General features: G+C 40.7%; 2 protein-coding genes across 3 annotated transcripts; both read left to right on the forward strand.

Annotated features, from left to right (window-relative positions):
- Positions 1 to 2,658: 2,658 nt before the first annotated feature.
- Positions 2,659 to 12,819, forward strand: LOC146683006 (cytosolic non-specific dipeptidase-like). Its single transcript, XM_085445492.1, has 13 exons — positions 2,659 to 2,827; positions 3,247 to 3,324; positions 3,701 to 3,844; positions 3,962 to 4,124; positions 8,021 to 8,109; positions 9,156 to 9,356; positions 9,469 to 9,553; positions 9,648 to 9,808; positions 9,908 to 10,072; positions 10,361 to 10,502; positions 11,374 to 11,521; positions 11,723 to 11,813; positions 12,256 to 12,819. Exons 2-12 carry the CDS (start codon positions 3,265 to 3,267, stop codon positions 11,787 to 11,789), a joined length of 1,425 nt encoding a protein of 474 aa, XP_085301618.1. The 5' UTR covers positions 2,659 to 2,827; positions 3,247 to 3,264; the 3' UTR covers positions 11,790 to 11,813; positions 12,256 to 12,819.
- A 3,508-nt stretch (positions 12,820 to 16,327) lies between these two features.
- LOC146683007 (cytosolic non-specific dipeptidase-like) lies at positions 16,328 to 25,057 on the forward strand. Of its 2 annotated transcripts, XM_085445489.1 has the most exons (12): positions 16,328 to 17,030; positions 17,656 to 17,733; positions 18,086 to 18,229; positions 18,325 to 18,487; positions 19,861 to 19,949; positions 20,750 to 20,950; positions 21,070 to 21,154; positions 21,247 to 21,407; positions 23,300 to 23,464; positions 23,882 to 24,023; positions 24,208 to 24,355; positions 24,548 to 25,057. In XM_085445489.1, the coding sequence occupies exons 2-12, from the start codon at positions 17,674 to 17,676 to the stop codon at positions 24,612 to 24,614; spliced, it is 1,425 nt and encodes a 474-aa protein (XP_085301615.1). In that variant the 5' UTR covers positions 16,328 to 17,030; positions 17,656 to 17,673; the 3' UTR covers positions 24,615 to 25,057. The 2 variants fall into 2 exon arrangements, with proteins under 2 accessions (XP_085301615.1, XP_085301616.1); XM_085445490.1 differs by lacking the exon at positions 16,328 to 17,030 and having other exon boundaries at positions 17,037 to 17,733.
- Positions 25,058 to 25,889: the final 832 nt, after the last annotated feature.

Raw genomic sequence — 25,889 nt, forward strand, 5'->3', positions numbered from 1 at the left:
ATAGAGGACATACTGTCTGAGCTGCGTGGGGCTGTCATGTTCTCCACCCTGGATCTAAAATCCGCCTACCATCAGCTGAAACTACATGAAGAGAGTAGAGGGCTCACTGCTTTCATTACACATGAAGGACTGTACCAGTACTGCAGAGTTCCCTATGGGTTGAGTTCAGCACCTGCAGCCTTCCAAAAGATGATGACACAAATCCTACGCGGCCAGAAAGGGGTGCAATGCTACCTTGATGATGTCATCATATACGGAACGTCAGAAGCTGAACATGAGGCCAACTTGCGTGCTGTGTTACACAGAATCAACAATGCAGGACTGAAACTCAATGTTGACAAATGTCAACTCCATCAAACTACTCTGAGCTTTTGGGGTCAAAAGATCGGTCCAGAAGGTCTGCTGCCAGATGACTCTCATGTCACTGCCATCCTGCATGCTCCGCCCCCTACTGATCCTGCAACCCTGCGCTCATTTCTTGGCTTGAGTGCATGGTACAGCAAGTTTGTGCCAAATTACGCGACTGTTGTTGAACCTATGAGAGCTCTTCTGCGTAAGGACTGTTCATTCCACTGGAACGAAGCAGCTCAAGCAGCGTTTGATCAAGTCAAGCGGTTAATCGTGCACAGCCCTGCCCTGGTGATGTTCGACCCCAGTAAGCCAACCATAGTCTCAACAGATGCCTCAGACTACGGTGTAGGTGCTGTTTTGACTCAACTTGACGGTAATGATGCAGAACATACTGTTGCATTTGCATCTCGCAGCTTGTCTGATGCAGAGAGGAAATATTCAATCGTTGAGAAGGAAGCTCTAGCTTGCGTCTGGGCTGCTGAAAAAAGGTGCACATGGCTCTGGGGCAGAAAATTCCTCCTACGAACAGATCACCAAGCACTGACAACACTGCTGACTACTAAGGGCAATAACAGAGCTGGTCTACGCATAGCCAGATGGTCAGCTCGCCTGTTGGAGTTTGATTATGAAGTGGAATATAGAACTGGGTCACTGAACCATGTTGCTGATTGTCTTTCTAGGCTTCCACTTTCCAAGACAGACATGGCATGTGCAGAGGATGGGGAGTCAGTTGCAGCCATCCTCACTGATCTGAGTGCTGTGTCTGAGGATGACTTCCAGTCAGGGTGCAAAGACTGTCCAGTGTTCACAAAGCTCCGTGTGCAGATACAGAAAGGCTGGCCTGCTAGGAAGACGTCACTGGATCCTGACTTACAGCCGTACTTCCCAATCCGCCATGAACTCGCGGTCTTGAACGAGTGCATCATCAGAGGTACACATCGATTGCTAGTGCCTGAGTCGTTGCAGAAAAAACTCACTGATATAGCTCATGAAACTCACCAAGGCATCGTCCGTACCAAACAACGCCTGAGGGAAATGTACTGGTGGCCCAAAATGGATTGTCATATAGAGACACTGATAAAGAACTGTGCAACGTGCAGACAGAATGACAAGTCCGCTGTCACCCATGATGCTCCACTCCAACCCATTCCTTTACCAGCTGCTGCTTGGGAAAAGGTGTCTGTGGACATCATAGGCCCTTTTGAAATAGCCCCTTCTGACTGTAGATTTGCCATCACATTGGTAGACTACTTTAGCAAGTGGCCTGAAGTAGCTTTTGCTCCCCGAGCTGATGCAGCTACTATCATTCAATTCCTTTCTGTAGTTTTCTCTCGTGAAGGGAATCCAAAGACACTGATAAGTGACAATGGCTCTCAATTTCTCTCTGCTGAGTTCACTGACTTCCTGAAAAGCAGGGGAATCCAACACCTGAGATCCTCAGTGTATTACCCAAGAGCTAATGGGGAAGTTGAGAGATTCAATAGATGCATTAAAGACTGCCTACAGACTGCCTCGATTCAAGGACAACCCTGGAAATCGTTCCTGAGAACTTACCTGATGGACTACAGAGCAACCCCTCATTCAACAACTGGAGTTTCCCCTTCAGAACTGCTCCATGGACGAAGAATGAGAACAAAGTTACAGGTAATGGATATGCCTGTTCCTCAGACAGAGAGGCATACCATGTGCGAAAGAGTTAAGAATAAGCAAATGAAAATGAAAGAATACACTGATGCTCGCAGACACGCCAAACCATCCAACTTTCAGCCTGGTGACAAGGTACGGGTTAGGAAGCCGTGGAAGGTAAAGAAAGGCGAGTTAAAGTTTTCCAAACCAAGGACTGTCATGACAAGGAAAGGACCAAACACTTATTTGCTGGATGATGGACGGACCTGGAACGCCTCACACTTATCGGCTCTGTCAGAGCTGAACGCAGGTACTGATTCTGACACAACAATGGACTATCATAAACCAGGAACTGATCTAGCATCTAACTCTGAGTCTGATAGTAGGCTTAGGCCCACCAGGATGAGGAACCCACCTTGCTGGACCCAAGACTTTGTCATGGGAAAGTGAATGTTACTGAGTAATGTGAAATATGTTAAAAGTGTATTAGGTGACATACATCAGAATGGTGAAGTCAGGTTCACATAAGAAATCCTTGTTCAAAGGGGGAGATGTTGTGTCCACACATACTATTGCATTTGTTCTGTAGATGCATTTACCAGAAGCGCTAGAGGGCGCTAGTGAGTATGTTGTTCTGGTTGTGGTTTTGAAGAAGAAAAAAAAGAAAATTAAAGAAAGGAGTCAACTCCGGTAATCCTCTGTTCCTACCTGCGTGTGTGTAATGCTTGCTGAACTAACACCACACAACACTACCTGATTTGCTTTCGCTTTGCTTAGCGATTACACTCAAGATACTTTCACTTCACTTGCCATTGTTGGCATTCAGTGCACACCTGTGGAAAATTACGATGTGAGTATTTCATTTTTTATTTTCAGATTCTCACTCAGCATGACACAATTTGATCGTCATTTATGGCTTTCTTGACACAATTAAATGACATTTTACCCAAATAAAACAAAAAAAAAAATAAATTCCATATTTAACCTCTGTGCAGATCTAAAATGAGAATTCTCTTTTATTGTCATTTTATGGCAAAGCTTTGTAATGTAAGCCTTATACGTGTTGGCTTTTTTCTCACTGTTTTGTTCTGAAAGCCTGCAGCTCCAATCGACTGCAGCTATAGTTCTGCAAAATTATGAAGTGAAACGAGTTTGGCTGGAAATCTCATCATTTACGTGAAGTGCATGCGTACATGAAATATTTGTCCTCTCATAAGATTGCACAAACCCAGACGTAGACTCACACCAGTCTGCTCGTTTAACCCTCAGCTCCCATCACTACCAAAAATGTCTCATCTCACTGAACTTTTCAAGTATGTGGACGACCACCAGGACCTGTATGTGCAGGTAAGATCACTCAGAAAAAACTATATAGTGCAGCTGCTTAATCATTCAGTTTTTTGTGTGATTGTCACTTGATTTAATGGCATATTGAGCTAACTAAAAACAGGACAGATTTGCAACTCATTCACTTAAGCTGGGATTATAGTAGGTTCCAACTGTAAAACCAGTTTTCCTGATAAGATTCAGTGATATTATAACTGCTGCTTGAGTTAAATTTTGTGGGTCTGATGTCCTAAAAATCACTCACATTGGCTCATTCTTGTGCAATAATTAACTGCATGAAATGGTAAAAAGAAAAGAAAAGAAAAAATTATAAAAGGTATAAAAAACCCATTTTTAATTTAATTTCTTTAAATTACTTGTTTATAATTGTCCTCAGCGCCTGGCTGAGTGGGTGGGTGTCCAGAGTGTTTCTGCTTTGCCTGAGAAGCGCGGGGAGATCAAAAAAATGATGGAGATGGCAGCCAAGGACATCAAGAAGCTGGGAGGGACTGTGGAGTTGGTGGACGTTGGCAAGCAGAAGGTTACTTTTCTTAATGGGTTAATGATTTGCATATTGCATGATCTTTCTTTTCTTAAATTTCACCATAAATGGACCTTGTTGTTAAACGGTCACTCAGATTAAGTTTCATTCATGCAGCTTCCCTCGGGAGAGGAGATCCCCCTGCCTCCTATCATTCTGGGGCAGTTAGGATCAGACCCAGCAAAGAAGACGGTGTGTATTTACGGGCACCTTGATGTTCAGCCAGCAAACATCAGTGACGGCTGGGACACAGAGCCTTTTACTCTGGTGGAGAAAGACGGTAAGAGGAGAATACTGAAAACAAATCCAAATCCAATCAACAGGTAGGTAATGCAGGATGAGGATGTGTGGAGTGAGGTGTGCGAATCCTGTAAGGTAGCATAACTAAGAGAAAACATGCTATCAACAAGCTTAACTATGTAGACTGGGAACACTGGGTGAATGTATTTTTAACAGGTAAAGATAAGAAATATAAAACAAGTCACAGAAGTATATTGAGAGCTTGAAAAAAGAAGGCTGTTGGCCTTCTTTAAGTTTTAAATTCTCATCCAAGAGATTTTTTCAGTTCTAAAACAAATGGTTGTGTCTCAGGTATTTAACCCCTAATAGTTTTTCTCAGGAGGTTCTGAGGGTTGTTGATCATGCGAGTCATCACATTAGCCAAGATGTGAAGAAAACAAGATGTGGGCCATTACCATCATATGAGTTTAAGGTTGAGACCTTGCCTGAACACTTCCATTTAGCAAAGCTTCAAAGATTGTGCAAAGGTTGTTACTGTGAAAGACCATCGTTGAACGGAGGTGGTGGATTAGAACACCAGCTGTCAGCCACCTACACTTGAGATCCTATTTGGGCACTTCAACCTCCACTCACACCTTGCCTCAGGTAACCTCAGCAGGTCACATGACAGAATGGTGAAACAGACTCTGCAAGTGAAAAGGCAAAAAGGCTCAAGTGATCGAACCCCCAGTTTCTACGCCCCCTAAAACGGGTCAGTGTCGGTAATGTTTTGACTTATTAATTGTTGAGCGTGGCGCTTCTCAATGCCCGATCTATGACAAATAAAACGTTCTTATTGAATGATCTTATTCTTTCCAAAAAACGGGACTTATTATTTTTAACTGAAACCTGCCAGCGTGATGGTGACTATTCTTCCCTTATCGAACTTTGCCCGGGCGGGTACTCCTTTGTCAGTCGGCCGCAGACTTCTGGTCGTGGCGGAGGACTGGCTGTGGTGTATCGAAACTGGTTTCACTGTCGCTCATTGATGGTTGAAAAAATGTCAACGTTCGAACTACAGCTGGTTAAAATTGGAATTAAAGATCCGTGTTACTGTGCTGTAGTTTATTGTCCACCTGGACCTAACGGTCAATTTTTAAAGGAATTCAGTAACTTTTTATCTTTCATCTTGAAGTTATATTAAAACTAGACTAGCCCCCTGTTACAAAACCCTCGCCCTGGATAAACTACAGCATTCGCTGTTTAAAGCCTGTCTGTCGTAAAACTGAGCGTTTGTGGAGAAAGACTTGTTTACAGGTTCATCTCTTTCATTTAAAAGACCTTTTAGTTTCCTTTAACGCTTCAATTCGTGATGCAAGGGCTGCTTATTTTTCAAACCTAGTCTCTAAGAGCAGAGGTAACCCTAAGGTTTTATTTGACACTATTAGGGATATTGTTGCTCCGGCTTCTGCTGCTGTCCCAATTTCTTCGAATGAAGACTGTGGAAAATTTTCTTTCCTTTTTGTTGAAAAGGTTAGCAATGTAAGGAGCAACATCTCTCCCTCCATGTACCATTTGCCTGTTCCGATTTTACTTAAGCCTGTCAGATTTGAAAGATTTTCACCAGTGTCTTTACCTGAGTTGTTGAAGCTGGTTACTTCAATTAGATCATCCTCCTGCCCCCTTGATATTTTATCTGGGTCTTTGTTCAAAAATGTTTTTGAGTCTATTGATCCTAGTGTTCTTAAAATTATTAATGCATCTCTACTCTCTGGTCAGGTCCCTGGTTACTGTAAAAGTGCTGTCATTCACCCACTTTTAAAAAAGCCTAAACTTGATCCTTCTTTGCTTTCCAGTTACAGACCTATCTCAAAATTGCCTTTTATTGCCAAGATTTTAGAAAAGGTTGTGGCCAAGCAACTCACAGTTGTTCTAGATGAACATAACATTCTTGATAAATTTCAATCTGGCTTTCGTAAGGCTCACTCTACCGAAACTGCACTTCTTAGAGTGTCTAATGATATTTTGATGAATTATGATGCTGGAGAGTGCACTGTTTTGATGTTGCTGGATCTGACCTCTGCTTTTGACACTGTTGATCATCTTATTTTGTTATATAGATTAAACCACTGGGTGGGTGTATCAGGTACCGCATTGAAATGGTTTAAATCCTATTTGTCAAATCGATCTTTCTCTGTGGCTACCTCTAAGTTCAGATCCTCCGTCAGCTCTCTTGCCTATGGGGTGCCTCAGGGCTCTGTCTTGGGACTGTTATTGTTTTTGTTGTATTTACTCCCTCTTCTGCAACTTCTTAGCTCTTTCTCTGATATTTCATATCATTGTTATGCAGATGATATTCAGCTATATATCTCTTTTAGGCCACCTGATGTTTCTAAGCTCCAAATCTTGCAGTCCTGCTTAGATTCCGTTAGAGATTGGATAGCTGGTAATTACCTTCAACTAAATGCTGATAAAACCGAAGTCATTGTCTTTTCTCCTGAGAAATTTGTTCTCCTTGTGGTTAAAAATCTAGGCCCTCTTGTTTCTTATATTAAATCCTCCATTAGGAATCTTGGTGTTACATTTGATCCAGCTCTGACGCTGGACACACATGTTAAATCTTTGGTTTGCTCTTGTTTTTACCATTTAAGAAATATCACTGAGTCCCATTGTGTCACGTTCCGAATTGGAAATGATTATTCATGTTTTTGTTTCATCTCGCTTAGACTATTGTAATTCCTTGTTTACTTGCTTAAGTAATGCCTCCCTGGAACGAATGCAGGGTGTTCAAAATGCTGCTGCTAGGCTTCTGATAAAGCATCACAAATACTCCAATGCCACTCCCCTGCTGATTCAGCTGCATTGGCTCCCTGTCAAGTTCAGGGTCCATTTTAAGATCATAATCATGACTTATAGGGCCCTGCACGGTGGAGCTCCAACTTACTTAAGTGATCTTCTTCTTTCTTATCACCCCAGCAGGTCCCTGAGGTCTTGTGACCAGGGGTTGCTGGTTGTCCCGCATACAAGGTTAAAAACAAAAGGTGACAGAGCGTTTGTATCAGTAGCTCCCAGACTCTGGAACTCGCTCCCTTTGAGTTTGAGATCTGTGGACTCAGTCATGTCTTTTAAAAAGCAGTTAAAACGTATCTGTTTAAACCCGCTTTTGGTTGATTTTGTTTTGTTTTAGATTTTAATGTCTGTTTTCTGCCTTTGTAAAGCACTTTGTGATTTTATCTTGAAAGGTTCTATATAAATAAAATTTTACTTTACTTACTTTACTTACTTACTTTCCCTTGTGAGTCATGACTGGTCCTTTATTTCACAGACTGTGCATTTGTTTGTGCACATAACTAAGTCACTGCAGCATTCCTGAATTGGTGTCTATGCTTTGTTATGCTCCACACAGTAATGCAAAAGCTGCACCTGAATAATTTTAACCCTTTAAGGCTTCTTTGTTTTGTGTTAAACAACACAGATTGACTCTGTTGTGCACGATCTTACAGACTCTTTAATACTGTGTAGCACAAGGTAACCTAATAATTTTTGCTGCTCTACCCTACATGTTTGCATTTAAAAAACTTTTTTGACGGGACAGGTAGGAGAGGTTTGGGTTTTTTTAGAGCCACAAAATTGAGCACGCATAGTCTTGTGTGTTTTCTGGTGAGAGTCAGATGACACAAAATGCCACATCCTCTTCTCGCTGTATCATTCCTGCCTGCCTCAGCTGTGTTAGTGCTGCTTATGTCACATTTTACAAAAACCTGCTGCAGATCATTTTTTGTATCATGAAAAAGGATTTCATATCATTACACATAATCTTAGTCATGATTTAAACAAGCTTAAAACGGGGCACTGTCGTCTGCTGACTACGTAATAAACATAACCTTAGTATCATTTTTCAACTCCACTATCTTCTCATTAGAACCTTGAAACTGAAATAAAGTTTTCTTTTTGTAGGTAAGCTCTATGGAAGAGGATCTAATGATGACAAGGGTCCAGTGTTGGCCTGGTTTAACTGCATTGAAGCGTATCAGAAGATCGGAAAGGTACAGTTACTGCCAACAAAAGGTGTTTCAAGTTCAGATAGTTTAAAGATGATATGATATTTTAGTGTGTCCTAAAACAACCCTGAAGTGGCTTAACATGCTAAGTTGGCTGTGTTTAAACACTGAAGTGAAATTACTGACAGGAGTATATTGAGGTGTGATGGTATATTTCAGAATCTGTAAATGTGCACTGATACTAAAATGTCATTAATGTTTTTCTTTTTTTTTGTACAGTGATGATAAAGCAGAATAGCTACTATACATCACTGTATTCTAAAAAGATATGCAGGTCATTTGTACTATTTTAAAAATATAATTTTAGCCTATTTACAAAAATGTGACCTTATCTAGCTATAAAATTAGAGTATATCCTTAGTTAGGAATTTCATTAATGGGTGTTTAGTCAGAGAAAGTAAATCCCAGCTGGTGAATGTACAGTATTTATTTTTATCTATATAAAAAATATCACACCTAAGATCATCAATTAAATCCTTAGTCTGGACTCATATTCAGCTTTGTTAGCTCATTTTGAGAAATGTAAAACATGCATTCCTGCTGTCTACTATTTACATTTATTCAGTGGAGCACCCACAAATTCATTATACATGTACAATGACAATAAAGTGCTATTCTATTCTATTCTATTCTATTTGTGCGTTAAAGCAGCGGTCCCCAACCCCCGCGCCACGGACCGGTACTGAGCCGCGAGAGTTGAGACTCTGGTGCGAAATGTATGGTTTTCAGGGTTGTTATCGTTTTTTTTTTCCATTAACTCTGTTTTCCTGGGTCTTTTCACGTGTGTTATGAATAGATCTTTTTTTCGGTACCGGTACTAGTTTTATTTTGTTGTATTTATCCGCGACACCTTAAAGGCCGGTCAGTGAAAATATTGTCGGGCACAAACCGGTCCGTGGCGCAAAAAAGGTTGGGGACCGCTGTGTTAAAGTACACCACTGATTGGCAGATTGTTGGTTGTTAAAAGATTATTTCTACTCTAGAAAATGAGCCTAAATTTTTTTTCTTATGCATCTCTCTTCTTGTTGCAGGACCTTCCCATCAACATCAAATTCTGCTTCGAGGGGATGGAAGAATCTGGATCTGAGGGTCTGGATGATCTTGTGTTTTCTAGAAAGGACACTTTCTTTAAAGACGTGGACTACATCTGCATCTCTGACAACGACTGGCTGGGCAAGAACAAACCCTGCATCACCTACGGCCTGAGAGGAATCTGTTATTTCTTCATTGAGGTGGAGTATTGGATTATTGTTGTTGGGGGGTGGGGACAGTGTTTCAATTTAAGAGGGGCATACTTGAGCTTTTTGTGTTTTTTAAAATTGTGTTTTACATTCAAACTTCAAGGTGGAGTGCGCTGAAAAGGACTTGCACTCAGGGGTGTTTGGTGGCTCTGTTCATGAGGCCATGACTGACCTCATCGCACTTATGGGCAAGTAAAGCTGATAATTGTGATTTTTAGTCTCACACACCTTATTTTACGCCAGTTTAGAGTTTTAATCATGTGTTTGTGACTTCCTGCACAGGCTCCCTGGTTGACAAAAGGGGTAAGATTTTGGTTCCTGGGATCTATGACAGTGTGGCGCCTCTGACAGCAGAGGAGCAAAAGCTGTACGAGAAGATTGACTTTGACTTGGATGAGTACTGTAAAGATGGCGGGGTTGACCAGCTGCTGCATGACACAAAGGCAAAGAAATTATATATGTTTTTCGCATCACTCATTGGTGGAAATGTGCTGTATAATGTGGGGTCATTCACACTTTTTGAACCTATTTTTCCACCATAGGAGCAAATTCTCATGCACTGCTGGAGATATCCTTCTCTTTCCCTTCATGGTATTGAGGGGGCTTTCTCTGAAGCAGGAGCCAAGACGGTTATTCCTCGCAAGGTCATTGGCAAGTTTTCCATCCGCCTTGTGCCTGACATGGACCCTAGAGATGTGGAGAAGCAGGTAAACACTGTGATAGGTCACAATGATGGCATACAACACTCACCTAAATAAAGTCATCTTTTTATAATCAAGTAGTTACAATGTAGCAGAGGTCGCTCTGTATCTCACACATATTGAGTTTATTAGAACTGACTCTGAATTAACATGACAAAGAGATGTAGTTAAGTTTTAGTACTTAAATCTGAGCCTGGACTGACTGTGGGCCACTTGGAAGTAGCCACATGATTAGCTTCAGGTTGTTTCTGCATAAAAGCTTCAACAAGTCTAAGTTATCTTCCCCTCTTCAAGGTCATCGATCATCTGCAGAAGAAGTTTGCTGAACTGGGAACCCCCAATAAACTGAAAGTGAACATGGGCCACGGGGCCAAAGCCTGGGTCTCAGACTTCAACCACCCACACTACATGGCAGGGAGAAAGGCCATAAAGACAGGTACAGGGACTTAATGATAAAAGCTGTTAGATTAAAGCGGGAGTTCACTCAATCGCACCCATTTCTGTTATCTTGCTACGAAGCTCAAATCAGCTGTGTGTTTATTATATTACAAAAGTGTAAAACACTTTCTCCTGCCATAGTACAACTGACTTTATTACAGCTTACATTGTGATGCTTTTTCTTTAAGACAAATCAGATATTTCGCCATGTTTAGAATAGAATAGAATAGAATAGAATAGAATAATCCTTTAATTGTCTCACAAGGGGAATTTTGGTTGTAACAGCAGCCAAAAAGACACATATACAAACAAACAGTACACAGGTCACAGAACAGAAACATACACAATTTTTCTTACATATTTACATTAAGGACAATGGTTACTATATACAGAGAGTACTGTACAGTTATTAAATTAAATAAAAATAACTACAGATAAGAGGCAAACCAGGTTGTAGTGCAAATCGGTTAATTAACTTATTGCAGTTACAGCGCAGATGTAAACATCTATGTTTGTTGGGAGCAGTTCTGATTGTACAGTCTGACAGCTGCAGGGAGGAAGGACCTGCGGAAACGTTTCAGCTCCTGGCAGATGTTTCAGGACATTAAACACAAGGAACAAGCAATTTTTTTAACATAACTTTTTTTCTACATATCTTTATAAGCTTTTTTGTTTAATGCATGTTTTTGTGAACATTTTTTGGCATTTTTCAGATATTTCCACTGATAGAATTATATCCAGTTTTGATGTGACAACAAAGATTTAATAATAATAATAATGATAATATTATTATTATTATTATTATCATTATTATTATGACATATTTTGACTGCGTTTCACATTGTCTAATCCTCCTCGCTGTGCTGTAGTGTTCGGGGTCGAGCCTGATCTGACTCGCGAGGGCGGCAGCATCCCGGTCACCCTGACCTTCCAGGAGGCCACAGGCCGTAATGTCATGCTACTTCCTATAGGGTCCTCTGATGATGGAGCTCACTCTCAGAATGAAAAGATCAACAGGTTGGTCACAGCTCACACCGTTTCACTTCTTTTGAAATGTGGAACAAGTAGGAACTATTGATAAAACGGATGAAATCTTGTGGTAAAAGAAGAGGATCATGTTTGTCATCTCCAGATTATTTCTGTGCCAAAACGTGATCACAGGTAAAGTGAGTTTTTTAATTACAAACTATTATCATGGCTTTATTTCTCCATTTTCAGATCAAACTACATTCAGGGAGTCAAGCTGCTGGGAGCATACTTCCATGAGGTCTCTCTGCTGGAGTGATTTGATGGTTTCTCATAATGACAGGTATAATATATGCTCATCCTCCATATCAGACCATAAACTTTGTGGATTTACTTTTCACAATGAACGGTTTTATACACCCTGCTGATAATAAACATGTTTTTGTTACTTTATTTGAGTTGTTTTTCTTTTCTTTTCATGATGTAATAGGATTTACTTTTGATACAGTGCACTGCTTACCATCATAACCCACAATAATAGGGTAAAATTTTTGTAAGGTTAATTTAGAAGCTGTCAAATGTGATTGAGGCATCAGTGATAGCAGCATGACCAAATACTGTTACTGTGTTAGCGTTTTCCACATTACAGCATAACAACCACTTCAATCAGTCTTGCATTCATACTGTAATTTGAGTGTGTCGATAGTTTATGAAGACTTGTGGTTAATAGGGTGGTCCCTTTTGTTCCATGGTTTCAGACATGAGTTGTCTTTATGTTACTTTAGGAAAGATAAATCTGTCATAGTCTGCTGTGGGTGGCTGGAATTTCCATAAGGCTCCTGAACCTATCTGGGATCCGCCCCTGGGCAGGGCCACCACCAAGTCCAGCTCCTGCACACCTGGAGCCAATTGCAGGCAATCAAGCCAGAGGGATTTAAGCCACATGTTGATGTTCATTCACTGCCAGTTTGTCATCAACCCATTTGCTGGATTCATTTTGGCTCGCGCTTTACCTCTGGACTCAGGATACCAAGCAATCATTTTGAAAATCACTCTGTGCCTCACCTGGTTGCCCTCCTGCCATCACACTCCATCTGAAGACCCTGGATCTCAGGTCAGCCTCGCCACACCACTCGGCTCCCCTGGATTCTCATCACTCCCATCTCAACACTCTGTGTCCCCTACTGCAATGTGACAGTTCCCTGCTCATATCCATTCTGCATCTCAGGCCCCGTTCCCTCACCCTAGCCACGTTTCCCAGGCCATGCCACGTCAAACTCTGTCTTATTGTTTCTTTTTGTCCTTGCTATGTTTCTAGTGCTTAAGCCTAATAAAATATTGTTAAATCATCTGCTGTCTCTGCTCTGGGTTTCTGCGCCTGAAATCAGTTCAGTACAGTCCCATGACAAAATCTGGGTGAGTTTATATCACAACCTTAGATAATTCCATTTCCTGAGAGCAGGATGAAAATACCACCATGTATTCTGATTGCAGTCCATGATGTTAATCAGAAGGTGTATTGATGCTACATACTGATTTTTACTATATGCTACTTTTTTTTCTTTCAAGTGCACAACCCAGCCATGGGGGCTTCCACAAACCAGTGTACTTTTAGTACCAGTCCCAAGCCCAGATAATTGGAGATGGTTGTGTCAGGAAGAGTCTAAAATCTTGGCCAAATCAAAAAATGCAGCTCATAAAGAATGAGATTTCCATACCGGATCGTTTAAGGCCCGGGTTAACAACAATCACCTCTGGTGCTGTTGGCCAGTAGGGTTTCTGTGGAAACTGCTACAGTTGGCCAAAGACAAATAAGGACACAGAAGAAAGAGGGAAGGCATGTTAGGAGACAGTGAGAGAGAAAAGGAATCCTGCCAGGCAGGAGGAATAAAGTTAGACCTCAGATCGGGTTCATTGTACAATGTGACACTAAGGTCCCAAAAAAAATCTACCCTGGGCCCTAGTTGTTACGCTTGAGGTCAGGATCTAATGGTAAAATCATGTTTAGTGTTCTTCTGCACAGCAGCCTCCCTCCTTGAACAGGATCCAGTAACAATCACTGTGGCAGACATACAAGAAAAGGTCTCCAGTATGAAGAGTTGGACAGCACCAGGACTGAACATGATTCACGCCTACTGGCTGCACTCCGTGAGTGTCTGGTCGCACAAATAAACCAGCAGTAGATGTGACACATCCAAAATGGCTCACTGAAGGCCGGACAGTCCTGATTCCTAAAGATCCCCATAAGGGACTGGTCCCATCCAACTACCGGTCAATGACCTGCCTCAGTACCATATGGAAGCTCCTGTCTGGCATCATAGCGGCTAAGATGAACAGGCATATGGCTCAATACTTGAGCAGGGCACGGAAAGGAATTGGCAGAAACACCAGCTACTGGTAGAAAGCACAGTAACTGGAGACTGCAAGATCAGGCTCACCAACTTGTGCATCACCTGGATTGACTACAGAAATCCTATGACTCAATGCCCCACATCTGGATCCTGGAATGCCTTGAACTATACAAGATTAACAGGATCCTAAGAGCCTTCATCAGAAATTTGATGGCGTTGTGGTGAACAACAGTCCAACTTCAAACCAATTAATTTAACAAAGAGGTGGTCTGTCCGCACTGCTGTTCCACATAGGCCTGAACCCCCTCAGTGAGATCATTGACAAGACTGGCTAGGGAAACCAACTACAGAAAGGCGTAATCATCAGCAAATCCTCTACATGAATGACAGCAAGCTGTATTCCAGGAGTGAACGAGACATAAAATCACTGATCCACACCACTAGGATCTACAGCAATGACAATGGAATGTGATTTGGACATTGGAGAAGTGTATTTGGATGGTAACAAAGAGAGGCAAGGTAGTTAGAATTGTGTGAACATGAAGTCTCAAGAAATAAACCTTTTGTTTTATCCAATTGGATGGAAAGCTTCGAGGCTTCATCTGACCGTAGTATCAATATTACCTTCAGACAACAATAAAACTATTTAAATTAAAACATAACAAAAGGCGTTGTGCCTCGACTTTACCTGTACACATCTGTTCACTCCGTCAGCTGTTAAACACCTGTTGCTAATTTAGGAAACACACCCACGTTAACTGGTGATATACAGTTTGACGTGCCGTGTGACAGCCGCATGTGCAACGTAACATGACGTCATCGCAGTAGTCTGAAACAGCTGCAGGCACAGGTGTGTCTGATGTGTTGAACACCAAACTCGAAACACGAAATTGTTGAGCGGACTAACATCCGCTGTGAGTGTGCTGTAGTTGTTTTCACATCACACAAAACTGTGTGGGAATCATAACAAAGGCTGTAAGAGCATTTATCGAACCCAGTGGTTCCCAAAGTGGAGGGGGCAGAGCAACTGCAGGGGGGCAGTGTGAATCAAAAAAAAAAAAAGAATGCTTGGACACTTCTACCATAATGTACAGGTTTTTGACTGGGCTTCCAAAAGCAAAGTACGGGATGATGTATCGCCAAATATGCTTCCAAACCAGCTTCCTTCCAAGCCAAAGGCTAGAGAACATGATGACGCATATCTTGCCTTTGGCTTCACCTGCACAACGGCGGTGCCAAGGTCGGTATCCCCGACAGAATTTATTTCCCCTGCGTCGGGAGCAGAAGCTGGGCTGTCCAAATCACAGACAAACAGTATCCCACAGTTGTTTATGTTTTTAAACCCATTTTGCACAGAGAGACATTTTTTGGAAAAATGTATTGACAGCAATGTTGAATATTCTTACAAAATAAAAACAACAAACAACAACAACAAAACAACTATACGTAAAATACACCATAAAATGGTATAATTTTATTGCAATTTTATTTTATTGCAACCTGTAATTTATTTAGTTTATTTGTTTAATTGAAGGTTTGGGGTGTGGAATAAAGTGCAATGGAGTATGAAAACAACATTTGGGTGTGGGTGTGGGTGTGTGTGTGTGTGTGGGGGGGGGGCTAGCAAAAAATTTTTTTTGGGGAACTACTGCTTTAACCTGCTGTTAAGGTTCACATAATTGAGGAAGGAGAGTACAAACAACCATGGTCCAAGATCTTGGTCAAACAATTGATTTTAATGAATACACGCGTGGGAAGACCAGTCTGTACGCAGACAGGGATTGATCTTCAACTTAATCAAAGCATAAGCAGATATACCATCAGGGTTTGAATTAATGACGCCCCTTCATACGTCACAGACAGAATATATGCATACGTCAAATCAAAACCACAATGACTTTTAACACAGTTTAAAAGAACGTTGTCTTCGTCTCCATGGCAGGTACATCCTGTCACTGCCGGATGCTTGCTTGTCATCTTGACACCTCAGCAGCAGTTCTGCGACAAACTGCTCTTTTTGCAACCCCAAGCAAAACATGATTAAACTTCCACCTATAAATGATTCTCTTTAACTAAGTGTGTGTGTGTTTTCTGAAAGACACACACACTGTTTAAACCTCTGAATACAATATCAATGCTGCAGATTATATTATTAATGCAATAGTAATGTTGATGATTATTTACCAATAGCAGTAAAATAATTTCCCTGCTCCACACTGCGCACACACCTTCAGCCTGATCTTCGGCGTTTAGCGTCGCCCGGTAAAATGACATGCTCTTTACTCTTTTTTTAAATTCTAAAACAAAACAAAAACAACAAGCACATGAATGCATCTTTAAAGACGTAGTGAACTGCGTTCATTTCCTGGTTTGTTAGCGGCTACTGAAAAGCAAGTCTGGCACATATATCTTTGACCAACAGTAGTCAATCTGAAACACCGGAATAAAAACAAAGTAAGTCTGATTTTAATGGTTCTCTTTGCAGTTCAGACATGCCCAGTGTTAGGTATTTTAGTACCATGGGAGCATTTACTGGATATTGTTTTATAGTGACATTATACAGGAAAACTCTGTCATTCAATAAGGCCCCTTTGTTTTAGTTATTTTTCTCTTTGACCCAAGAATTGATGTGTGAGAATCACAGGCTGGTACAAGGTTGAAATACCACAGAGATCACTCCCTCAGCTACATTAGTTTCTTAATCTTTTAGGAGACGCCTGTTGAGGCCAAATGGTTTGTTTCAGATTTCACTAATGAAAGAACTCTTTATTTTGTGCCTTGAAAATATGTCGCTGAGATAATCACAATTGTAGCTGAACTGATAAACTACACAAAGGATGCTTCTTCACCCAAGGGCAGGAAGACGCTCCCTTATCTTGGTCTGTACTGGTTTAAACTGATAATCTGCTGTCTCATGAATTTTACCCTCTATATAAACTGTTGTACTTGTGAATAAAGTTGAGTCGATTTGGGAAGACAACCTGAAGCAGTCTCTGTTTTCTTGTTCTCCCAAGCTGCTCCCGAGCTCGTACTAACACGCTGAATGGCATGCTTGAATATTACTTGAGAATATATTTGACTGTGTTACAGACTAAGGGACATTCTCTGCTGATAGGTGAAGGTACATTCTCTGCTGATAGACGTCCACGCCTTGGAGGAAGTCGATCCACGGATTAGGCCCTGGAAGCCGTTTCCTTCACCCAGGAAAAGTATTTGTCAGAGAGGGCTAGATTAGGTCTCAGTCACCTTAAGGCAGCATCTCTGATGTGTTACCTAGCCGTTTTACTTTCGCTTTACTTAGCGATTACACTCACTTCACTTGCCATTGTTGGCATTCAGTGCACACCTGTGAAAAATAACCTCCATGTGAAATTTTCATGGCTTATTTTCAGATTCTCCCTCAGCATGACACAATTAAATCGTCATTTATGGCTTTCTTCACACAGTGAATGGACATCTTACCTCTTCAAAAAGGCTATCAATCAGACTACATTAACTGCTGTTTTATTCTAAGAAAAAAACAAATAAACTCCACATTTAACCTTTTGTGCAGATCTGAAATGCGAATTCTATTTTATTGTCATTTTATGGTAAAAATTTGTAATGTAAGCCTCATAGGTGTTAGCTTTTTTTCTCACTGTTTTTTTCTGAAAGCCTGGCATTAAAGCCCCAAACGGCTGCAGCTATAGTTCTGCAAAATTATGAAGTGAAACGAGTTTGGCTGGAAATCTCATCATTTACGTGAAGTGCATGCGTGCATGAAGGATTTGTCCTCTCATAAGATTGCACAAACCCAGAGGTGTACTCGCACCTGTCTGCTTGTTTAACCCTCAGCTCTCGTTCCTGGCAAAAATGGCTCATCTCACAGAACTTTGCAAGTATGTGGACGACCACCAGGACCTGTATGTGCAGGTAAGATCACTCAGGAAAAATAATAAATTGTAGCTGTTTAATTATTGCGTTTTTTGTATGATTGTCACTTGATTTAATGGCTTATTGAGCTAACTGAAAACTGGACAGATTTGCAACTTATTCACTTAAACTTGAATTATAGTAGGTGCCAACTGTAAAACCAGTTTTCCTGATAAGATTCAGTAATACTGTAACTGCTGCTTGAATCAAATCTTTGTGGGTCTAATGTCCTAAGAGTCACTCACATTGGCTCATTCTTTTGCAATCAGTAACTTCATGAAATAGTAAAAAAAAAAAAAAAAAAAAAAAGGATTTTAATGTCTTTAAATCACTTATTTATAATTTACCTCAGCGCCTGGCTGAGTGGGTGAGTGTCCAGAGTGTTTCTGCTTGGCCTGAGAAGCGCGGGGAGATCAAAAAAATGATGGAGATGGCAGCCAAGGACATCGAGAGGCTGGGAGGGACTGTGGAGTTGGTGGACGTTGGCAAGCAGAAGGTCTTGCACTGGTTACATTTCTTAATGCATTAATGATTTGTATTTTACATTATCTTTTTTAACTTAAATTTCACCATAAATCATTATTCATACAGCTTCCCTCAGGAGACGAGATCCCCCTGCCTCCTATCATCCTGGGGCAGTTAGGATCAGACCCAGCAAAGAAGACGGTGTGTATTTACGGGCACCTTGATGTTCAGCCAGCAAACATCAGTGACGGCTGGGACACAGAGCCTTTTACTCTGGTGGAGAAAGACGGTAAGAGGAGAATACTTTTGGCCTGCGTCCTGCACAAAACAACCCTGGAGCTGTTTCTGTATGAGCTCTAACATTGTCACAACCTGGCGAGGACTCAGTGTTTTAGTGGTCTTAACTGAGATTACTGAGAACAAAAAACCAAACCAATTAGCAGGTAGGTAATGCAGGATGAGGACATGTGGACTGAGGTGTGTAATTCCCGTAAGGTAGCATAGCTAAGAGAAGGCATGCTGCCAGCAAGCTCAACTATGTAGACTGGGAACATTGGATGAATGTATTTTTAACAGGTAAAGATAAGAAACACAAAACAAGTCACAGGTGCGTCTTGAGAGCTTGAAAAAAGAAGGGTGTATTTAGTTTGTAAAGATGTTTCACCTCTCATCCAAGAGGCTCCTTCAGTTCTAAAACAAATGGATGTTTGTCTCAGGTATTTAACCCCTAATAGTTTTTCTCAGGTGGTCCCGAGGGTTGTTGATCATGCGAGTCATCACATTAGCCAGGGTGTGAAGAAAAAAAAGATGTCTTCACCATCATATGAGGTTAAAGTTGAGACCTTGCCCCACCACTTTAGGTTGTTTAGAGGTTGCCACCGTGAAAGACCATCGTTGAACGGAGGTGGTGAATTACAACGCCAGCTGTCAGCCACCTATAATGCAGACTTGAGATGCTATTTAGGCACTTCAGTCTCCACTCACACCTTGCCTCAGGTAACCTCAGCAGGTCACATGACAGAATGTCTCACTGCAACATGAATAAAATAAAATAACAATCAAATAAAATCAAACTCTAATTTTGGTGATTAGATTGGTTAAATTTATTTAAATGCTCTCAAAGCTTGCAGTAACAGGTAGCAGCATGTTTCCAAAGTCTTTTGATAGAACTGCATTCTTATCAACAGTCTTCTCAGGTTAAGTTGAACCAGTAAAGGTATTATTAGAATCTTTGGGAACACACTCGGATTGTGAAAAGGCAAAAAGGCTCAAGTGAGGCATTTTCCTTTGTGAGTCATGACTGGTCCTTTATTTCACAGACTGTGCATTTGTTTGTTCACATAACTAAGTCACTGCAGCATTCCTGAATTGGTGTCTATGCTTTGTTATGCTCCACACAGTAATGCAAAAGCTGTGCCTGAATAATTTTAACCTAGTCATTTTTTTGCTACTCTTTAGGATCTTCTTTAAGTTGAATTATTGCTCTACATATTTGCATTTAGATGTTTTTGCTTCCCTAAAATTGTGTTTCCTTGGGGGAGTTTTTTTTGAGCTACAAAATTCAATGCTGACTATGTAATAAATATAACCTTAGTATCATTTTTCAACTCCACTATCTTCTCATTAGAACCTTGAAACTGAAATAAAGTTTTATTTTTGTAGGTAAGCTCTATGGACGAGGATCTACTGATGACAAGGGTCCAGTGTTGGCCTGGTTTAACTGCATTGAAGCGTATCAGAAGATTGGAAAGGTACAGTTACTGCCAGATTTAAGCTGGCCAACAAAAGGTGTTTCAAGTTCAGATAGTTTAAAGATGATATGATATTTTAGTGTGTCCTAAAAACAACCCTGAAGTGGCTTAACATGCTAAGTTGGCTGTGTTTGAACAGTGACAGGAGTATATTGAGGTGTGATGGTATAATTCAGAATCTGTAAATGTACACCGTTACTTAAAATGTTATTAATGTTTTTCTTTCGTTTTTGTACAGTGATAATAAAGCAGAATAGCTACTATAGCACTGTATTCTAAAAAGATATGTGGGTCATTCATACCACTTTAAAATATAATTTTGGCCTATTTACAAAAATGTGACCCTTATCTGTCTTTAGTTGGTGTTTTCTGCTATGGCTCTCTGGCTCTTCAGATGAAATGGCAGTAAATACTTGTTTAGTTGGTAGCAGTAAATTTCAGCTGATAAATGTACAGTATTAGTGTTTAGCTGCATAATAATTATCATATATATAATCGTCAGTTATATCCTTAGTCTGGACTCATGCTCAGCTTTGTTATTAAAACTCATTGTGAGAAATGTAAGACATGCATTACTGCTGTCTACTATTTATATTTACTCTGGCACATTTGGTGTGGGGCACCCACCACTGATTTGGAGATCATTTGTTGTTAAAAATGTGAAATTATTTCATATGTTTCAACTCTAGAAAATGAGAAAAACAGATTCACAATGAGCCTGAATTTAAACTTGAACCAGTAACCAAATTTTATTCTGTTGATTTTTTTTTCTTTCTTATGCATCTCTTTTCTTGTTGCAGGACCTTCCCATCAACATCAAATTCTGCTTCGAGGGGATGGAAGAATCTGAATCTGAGGGTCTGGATGATCTTGTGTTTTCTAGAAAGGACACTTTCTTTAAAGACGTGGACTACGTCTGCATCTCTGACAACTACTGGCTGGGCAAGAACAAACCCTGCATCACCTACGGCCTGAGAGGAATCTGCTATTTCTTCATTGAGGTGGAGTATTGGATTATTGTTGTTGGGGGGTGGGGACAGTGTTTCAATTTAAGAGGGGCATACTTGAGCTTTTTGTGTTTTTTTTTTTAAAAAATTGTGTTTTACGTTCAAACTTCAAGGTGGAGTGCGCTGAAAAGGACTTGCACTCAGGGGTGTTTGGTGGCTCTGTTCATGAGGCCATGACTGACCTCATCGCACTTATGGGCAAGTGAAGCTGATAATTGTGATTTTTAGTCTCACACACCTTATTTTACAGCAGTTTAGAGTTTTAATCATGTGTTTGACTTCCTGCACAGGCTCCCTGGTTGACAAAAGGGGTAAGATTTTGGTTCCTGGGATCTATGACAGTGTGGCGCCTCTGACAGCAGAGGAGCAAAAGCTGTACGAGAAGATCGACTTTGACTTGGATGAGTACTGTAAAGATGTGGGGGTTGACCAGCTGCTGCATGACACAAAGGCAAAGAAATTATTTATGTTGTTCACATCACTCATTGGCAGTGTTGGGTAAGTTACTTTAAAATAGTAACTTAGTTACATTACTAGTTACTTCTCTCAAAAGTAACTCAGTTACTTCAAGTTACTCGTTACTTTCAAAGTAACTAGTTACTAGGGAAAGTAACTTTGGTTTTACTCAGAATTCTCTTGTTAATGTGTTGCTTCCATAACTTTGCAGTCTTCTAGCTTGCTTACTTGCCACAGTGCACTGTGCCACCTACCAATAGAAAGAAAAAGATAATGTGCACATTTCCACGAGAGAAATCCCACGCCTGGACCGTCATTGACTGCTGCCATGATTCTAGCCTACGTCACAGCGTCATGTGCGCCTTTTACATCCAACACAAAAACTGCAGTCGTGGTGCTTTGATTGTACTCAGAACTCGGAAATTCTGCCTTCTGAATAGGAAGATGTAGGTAACACCAGACTGCAGATGAGCTGCATACAGAGCTGGACTGGGACAGAAAACTGGCCTGGGCATTTTGACTAGAGACCGGCCCACCATTATAGGAAAAATCATAAAGCCTTTGAATGAAAATAAACACTGTTGTGACAGTGATGTACACTGTTCTGATGGTATATATGCATCAATCTATCAATCGTTTGTTGTAAGATTCAGATAATTATTTTTTAAAAGCTAGACATTTTAAATGAGAATAAGAAAGAAAAGTATTTCTTTGTGCCCCCCTTTCCCTGTTAGTGCCCTACCTGCCCCCCCTGGCAACACTTTGCTAGACCCGCCCCTGCACAGTTACCAGCTGTCAGCTACTTAGAAAAGGATCCTGGTGTTATTTGTCTCTCAGAAACAGTTCATAACTTCAACTCATCCATGTCACCTAAAAGGTAAACCTGTTTCTCCATCACAGCTCTGATGATCCAGTAAGGACATCTCCTGGTTTCATCTTCATGTTTCCCTCTCACCAGATAACCAAACCATATCATGACCAGCAGCTTTACAGCTGTGGCTCCAGCAAACATCAGCTGATACTAGAAATTAATATTAAATAAATTCTAACAACAGCTGATCAAGCTTAAACGTGCTGCTGTTGTTTAGCGCGACATCCACTGGTTTCCTGTTTCTGCGCAAAGTGGGCGATAAACAAACAGAGAGCTGATCAGCTGATCATTGATCAGTTTCATGATTGAAGTAGAAACGGGAGAGGGAGGGGGGAGAATGAGAGAAGAAGAGGCAGCTGTGCAGCAAAGACACAGAATAACTCCAGCTTTGTGTCTTTTTCATTGCAGCTGAATTACGGGACAAACTGTTCCTTTTCACCTCAATAAGAAACGCGTAATATTTTCTCTGAATACCAGACGGGACGGTTGGCAACTCTAATAACTTATGAACAAAATAAAGTTCAACATCATTAACTTCATAGCACCACCCAGCTGTATAGAAACTCCGTCATGCTAGCTAGCACGCAGTACGGAAAAAGTCAGAATAACGAAAATAAACTCCACCTAAACTTGGTTCATATCTGACCCAGAGAGACTGCAGGTCATAACTTCTTACCTGAAGTTCAGTTCACACTTGGACCGGCGGCCACCTCGGGTCTCTTTTCCCTCATCCACCTGCTGGCCTCCACCACTTGCTAATGTTACTGAATCTGTGGAAGCTCCGTGATAGCCACCACACGAAGTAACGAGTAACGACCCTATCTAAATCCCAGTAACGAGTAACGCGTTCCTGATTTTGGCATAATAACTAGTTACCGTGCTCGTTACCACAATAATAACGTAGTTACTGTAACGCGTTACTTAATAACGCGTTAGTCCCAACACTGCTCATTGGTGGAAATGTGCTGTATAATGTGGGGTCATTCACACTTTTTGAACCTATTTTTCCACCATAGGAACAAATCCTCATGCACCGTTGGAGATATCCTTCTCTTTCCCTTCATGGTATTGAGGGAGCTTTCTCTGAAGCAGGAGCCAAGACGGTTATTCCTCGCAAGGTCATTGGCAAGTTTTCCATCCGCCTTGTGCCTGACATGGACCCCAAAGTTGTGAAGAAGCAGGTAAACAATGTTATAGGTCACAGTGATCGCATATAACACTCACTTAACTTAAATCATCGTTTTATAATTAAGTAGCAGAAGTCACTCTGTATCTCTGCCACTTATTGGTAGTTTGTTGCTCAGATGATTTGCTCAGCCATCCTTATTTTTGTAAGATAAAGTGAATGCAGATGATTTTATTCAGAGAAAAAAACAAAGTCCCAGGTTACGGCATTAAAATACATCTGCAGAAAACCAGGCAAACCAATCAAGCAGACAAGACATAGTGATTTTGTCACAAATGATTGCGTAACGAGGAGGTTTTGTTAGGTTTTACTAAATGAATCTCAGCCTGGACTTGGAAATAGCTAAAGATCAACTTCAATTTATTTCTACATTAAAGCTTCAACAAGTCTAAGTTATTTTTCCCTCTTCAAGGTCATCGATCATCTGCAGAAGAGGTTTGCTGAACTGGGAACCCCCAATAAACTGAAAGTGACAGGGGACAGCGGTGCCAAAGCCTGGGTCTCAGACTTCAACCACCCACACTACATGGCAGGGAGAAAGGCCATAAAGACAGGTACAGGGACATTTTTTTATGCATATTTTTGTGGACATATTTTTAAGCCTTTTTCAGATATTTTCACTGATAGGCTTGTGCCCAGATTTGTTGTACCTATGCAGGGACAGCTAGGATGTTATTATTATTGTCATTATTACATTTTTACTGCTTTTGTTTTCTTTTCCTCCTCGTTGTACTGTAGTCTTCGGGGTCGAGCCTGATCTGACTCGCGAGGGCGGCAGCATCCCGGTCACCCTGACCTTCCAGGAGGCCACAGGCCGTAATGTCATGCTGCTTCCTATAGGGTCCTCTGATGATGGAGCTCACTCTCAGAATGAAAAGATCAACAGGTTGGTCACAGCTCACACCGTTTCACTTCTTTTGAAATGTGGAACAAGTAGATAAAACTGACGAAATATTGCAGTAAAAGGAGAGGATCATGTTTGTCATCTCCAGATTATTTCTATGCTAAAATGTGATCACAGGTAAAGTGAGTTTTTTAATTATAAACCATTATCATGGCTTTATTTCTCCATTTTCAGATCAAACTACATTCAGGGAGTCAAGCTGCTGGGAGCATACTTCCATGAGGTCTCTCTGCTGGAGTGATTTGATGGTGTCTCATAATGACAGGTGTAATATATGCTCATCCTCCATATCAGACCATAAACTTTGTGGATTTACTTTTCACAATGAACGGTTTTATACACCCTGTTGATAATAAACATGTTTTTGTTACTTTATTTGAGTTGTTTTTCTTTTCTTTTCATGATGTAACAGGATTTACTTTTGATGCAGTGCACTACTTAGCATGTGGGTCATAACTCACAATAATACTGCCAGGTCTCTTTTGGAAATGAGATTTTTAATCTCAATAAGATTTTTACCTGGATAAATAAAGGACTAATAAAAAAAGAAATAAAATAATGTTGGTAAGCTTAATTTAGAAGCTGTCAAATGTGTTTGAGGCATCAGTGACAGCAGCATGACCAAATGCTGTTATTGTATTAGTGTTTTCCACATCACAGCATTAAAAAAGTACAATCAGTCAATTTGAATGTGTCGATATATGTAGAAGCTTTCCCAATGTTAACAGTTGTTGAATGTCCAGTTCCACAAATGACTGTGCTTGTTATATGTAACCGGTCCAGTCAGCCCTTTTATTCTGTGATTTCTGACATTACTTGTCTTTATGTTACTTTAGGAAAGATAAATCAGGGTGAGTTTATATCACAAACTTAGTTAATGCCATTTCCTGAGAGAAGGATGAAAATACCACCAGGTATTCTGATAGCAGTCCATGGTGATAATCAAAAGGTGTAATGAAGCTACCTACCACTATTTATTCTTTTACTATACGCTATTATTTTTGCTAGTTCATAACCCAGCCATGGGGGCTTCCAATAAACCAGTGTACTTTTAGTACTGGCCCTGAAACCTGTGGCCAGAATCTAATGGTAAAGTCTTGTTTAGTGGTTTTCTTGACACAGAACAGGTGAGCTTTCGTGTACAGATTTTACAGGTTTACTCGCTGAAATAGTTTGTGACGTAGCAGCCCTCCTTTGGATGAATCCTTCCTCCCTCCCTTATACATACAGACATACATACATACATGTATTTATGTATGTGCAGTCAGACCAGCTTCTTTTGCAGTTTCTCCTCTGACAGCACAAGAAGCAACCCTCATCAATAAATTCCATCTGTTTAGCTCACGATGCTTTTAAACACACTCTACATCATCTGAGAGAGACAGATTCAAGAAAGCGCCACAACTAATATTACATTTATCTCGGCATAAACCTATTGCTGCCGAGACAATTCTACTACAATGGTGAAAGCAAGACGCAAGTCACCAGAGCTCTTTGTGTGATCTTGTGCACGAGG

This window comes from Copadichromis virginalis, linkage group LG22, assembly GCF_057382275.1.
Source record: "Copadichromis virginalis isolate Kocher_CV1m ecotype Utaka linkage group LG22, C_Virginalis_male_GT1.1, whole genome shotgun sequence".
In the NCBI taxonomy this organism is placed as follows: Eukaryota; Metazoa; Chordata; class Actinopteri; order Cichliformes; family Cichlidae; genus Copadichromis; species Copadichromis virginalis.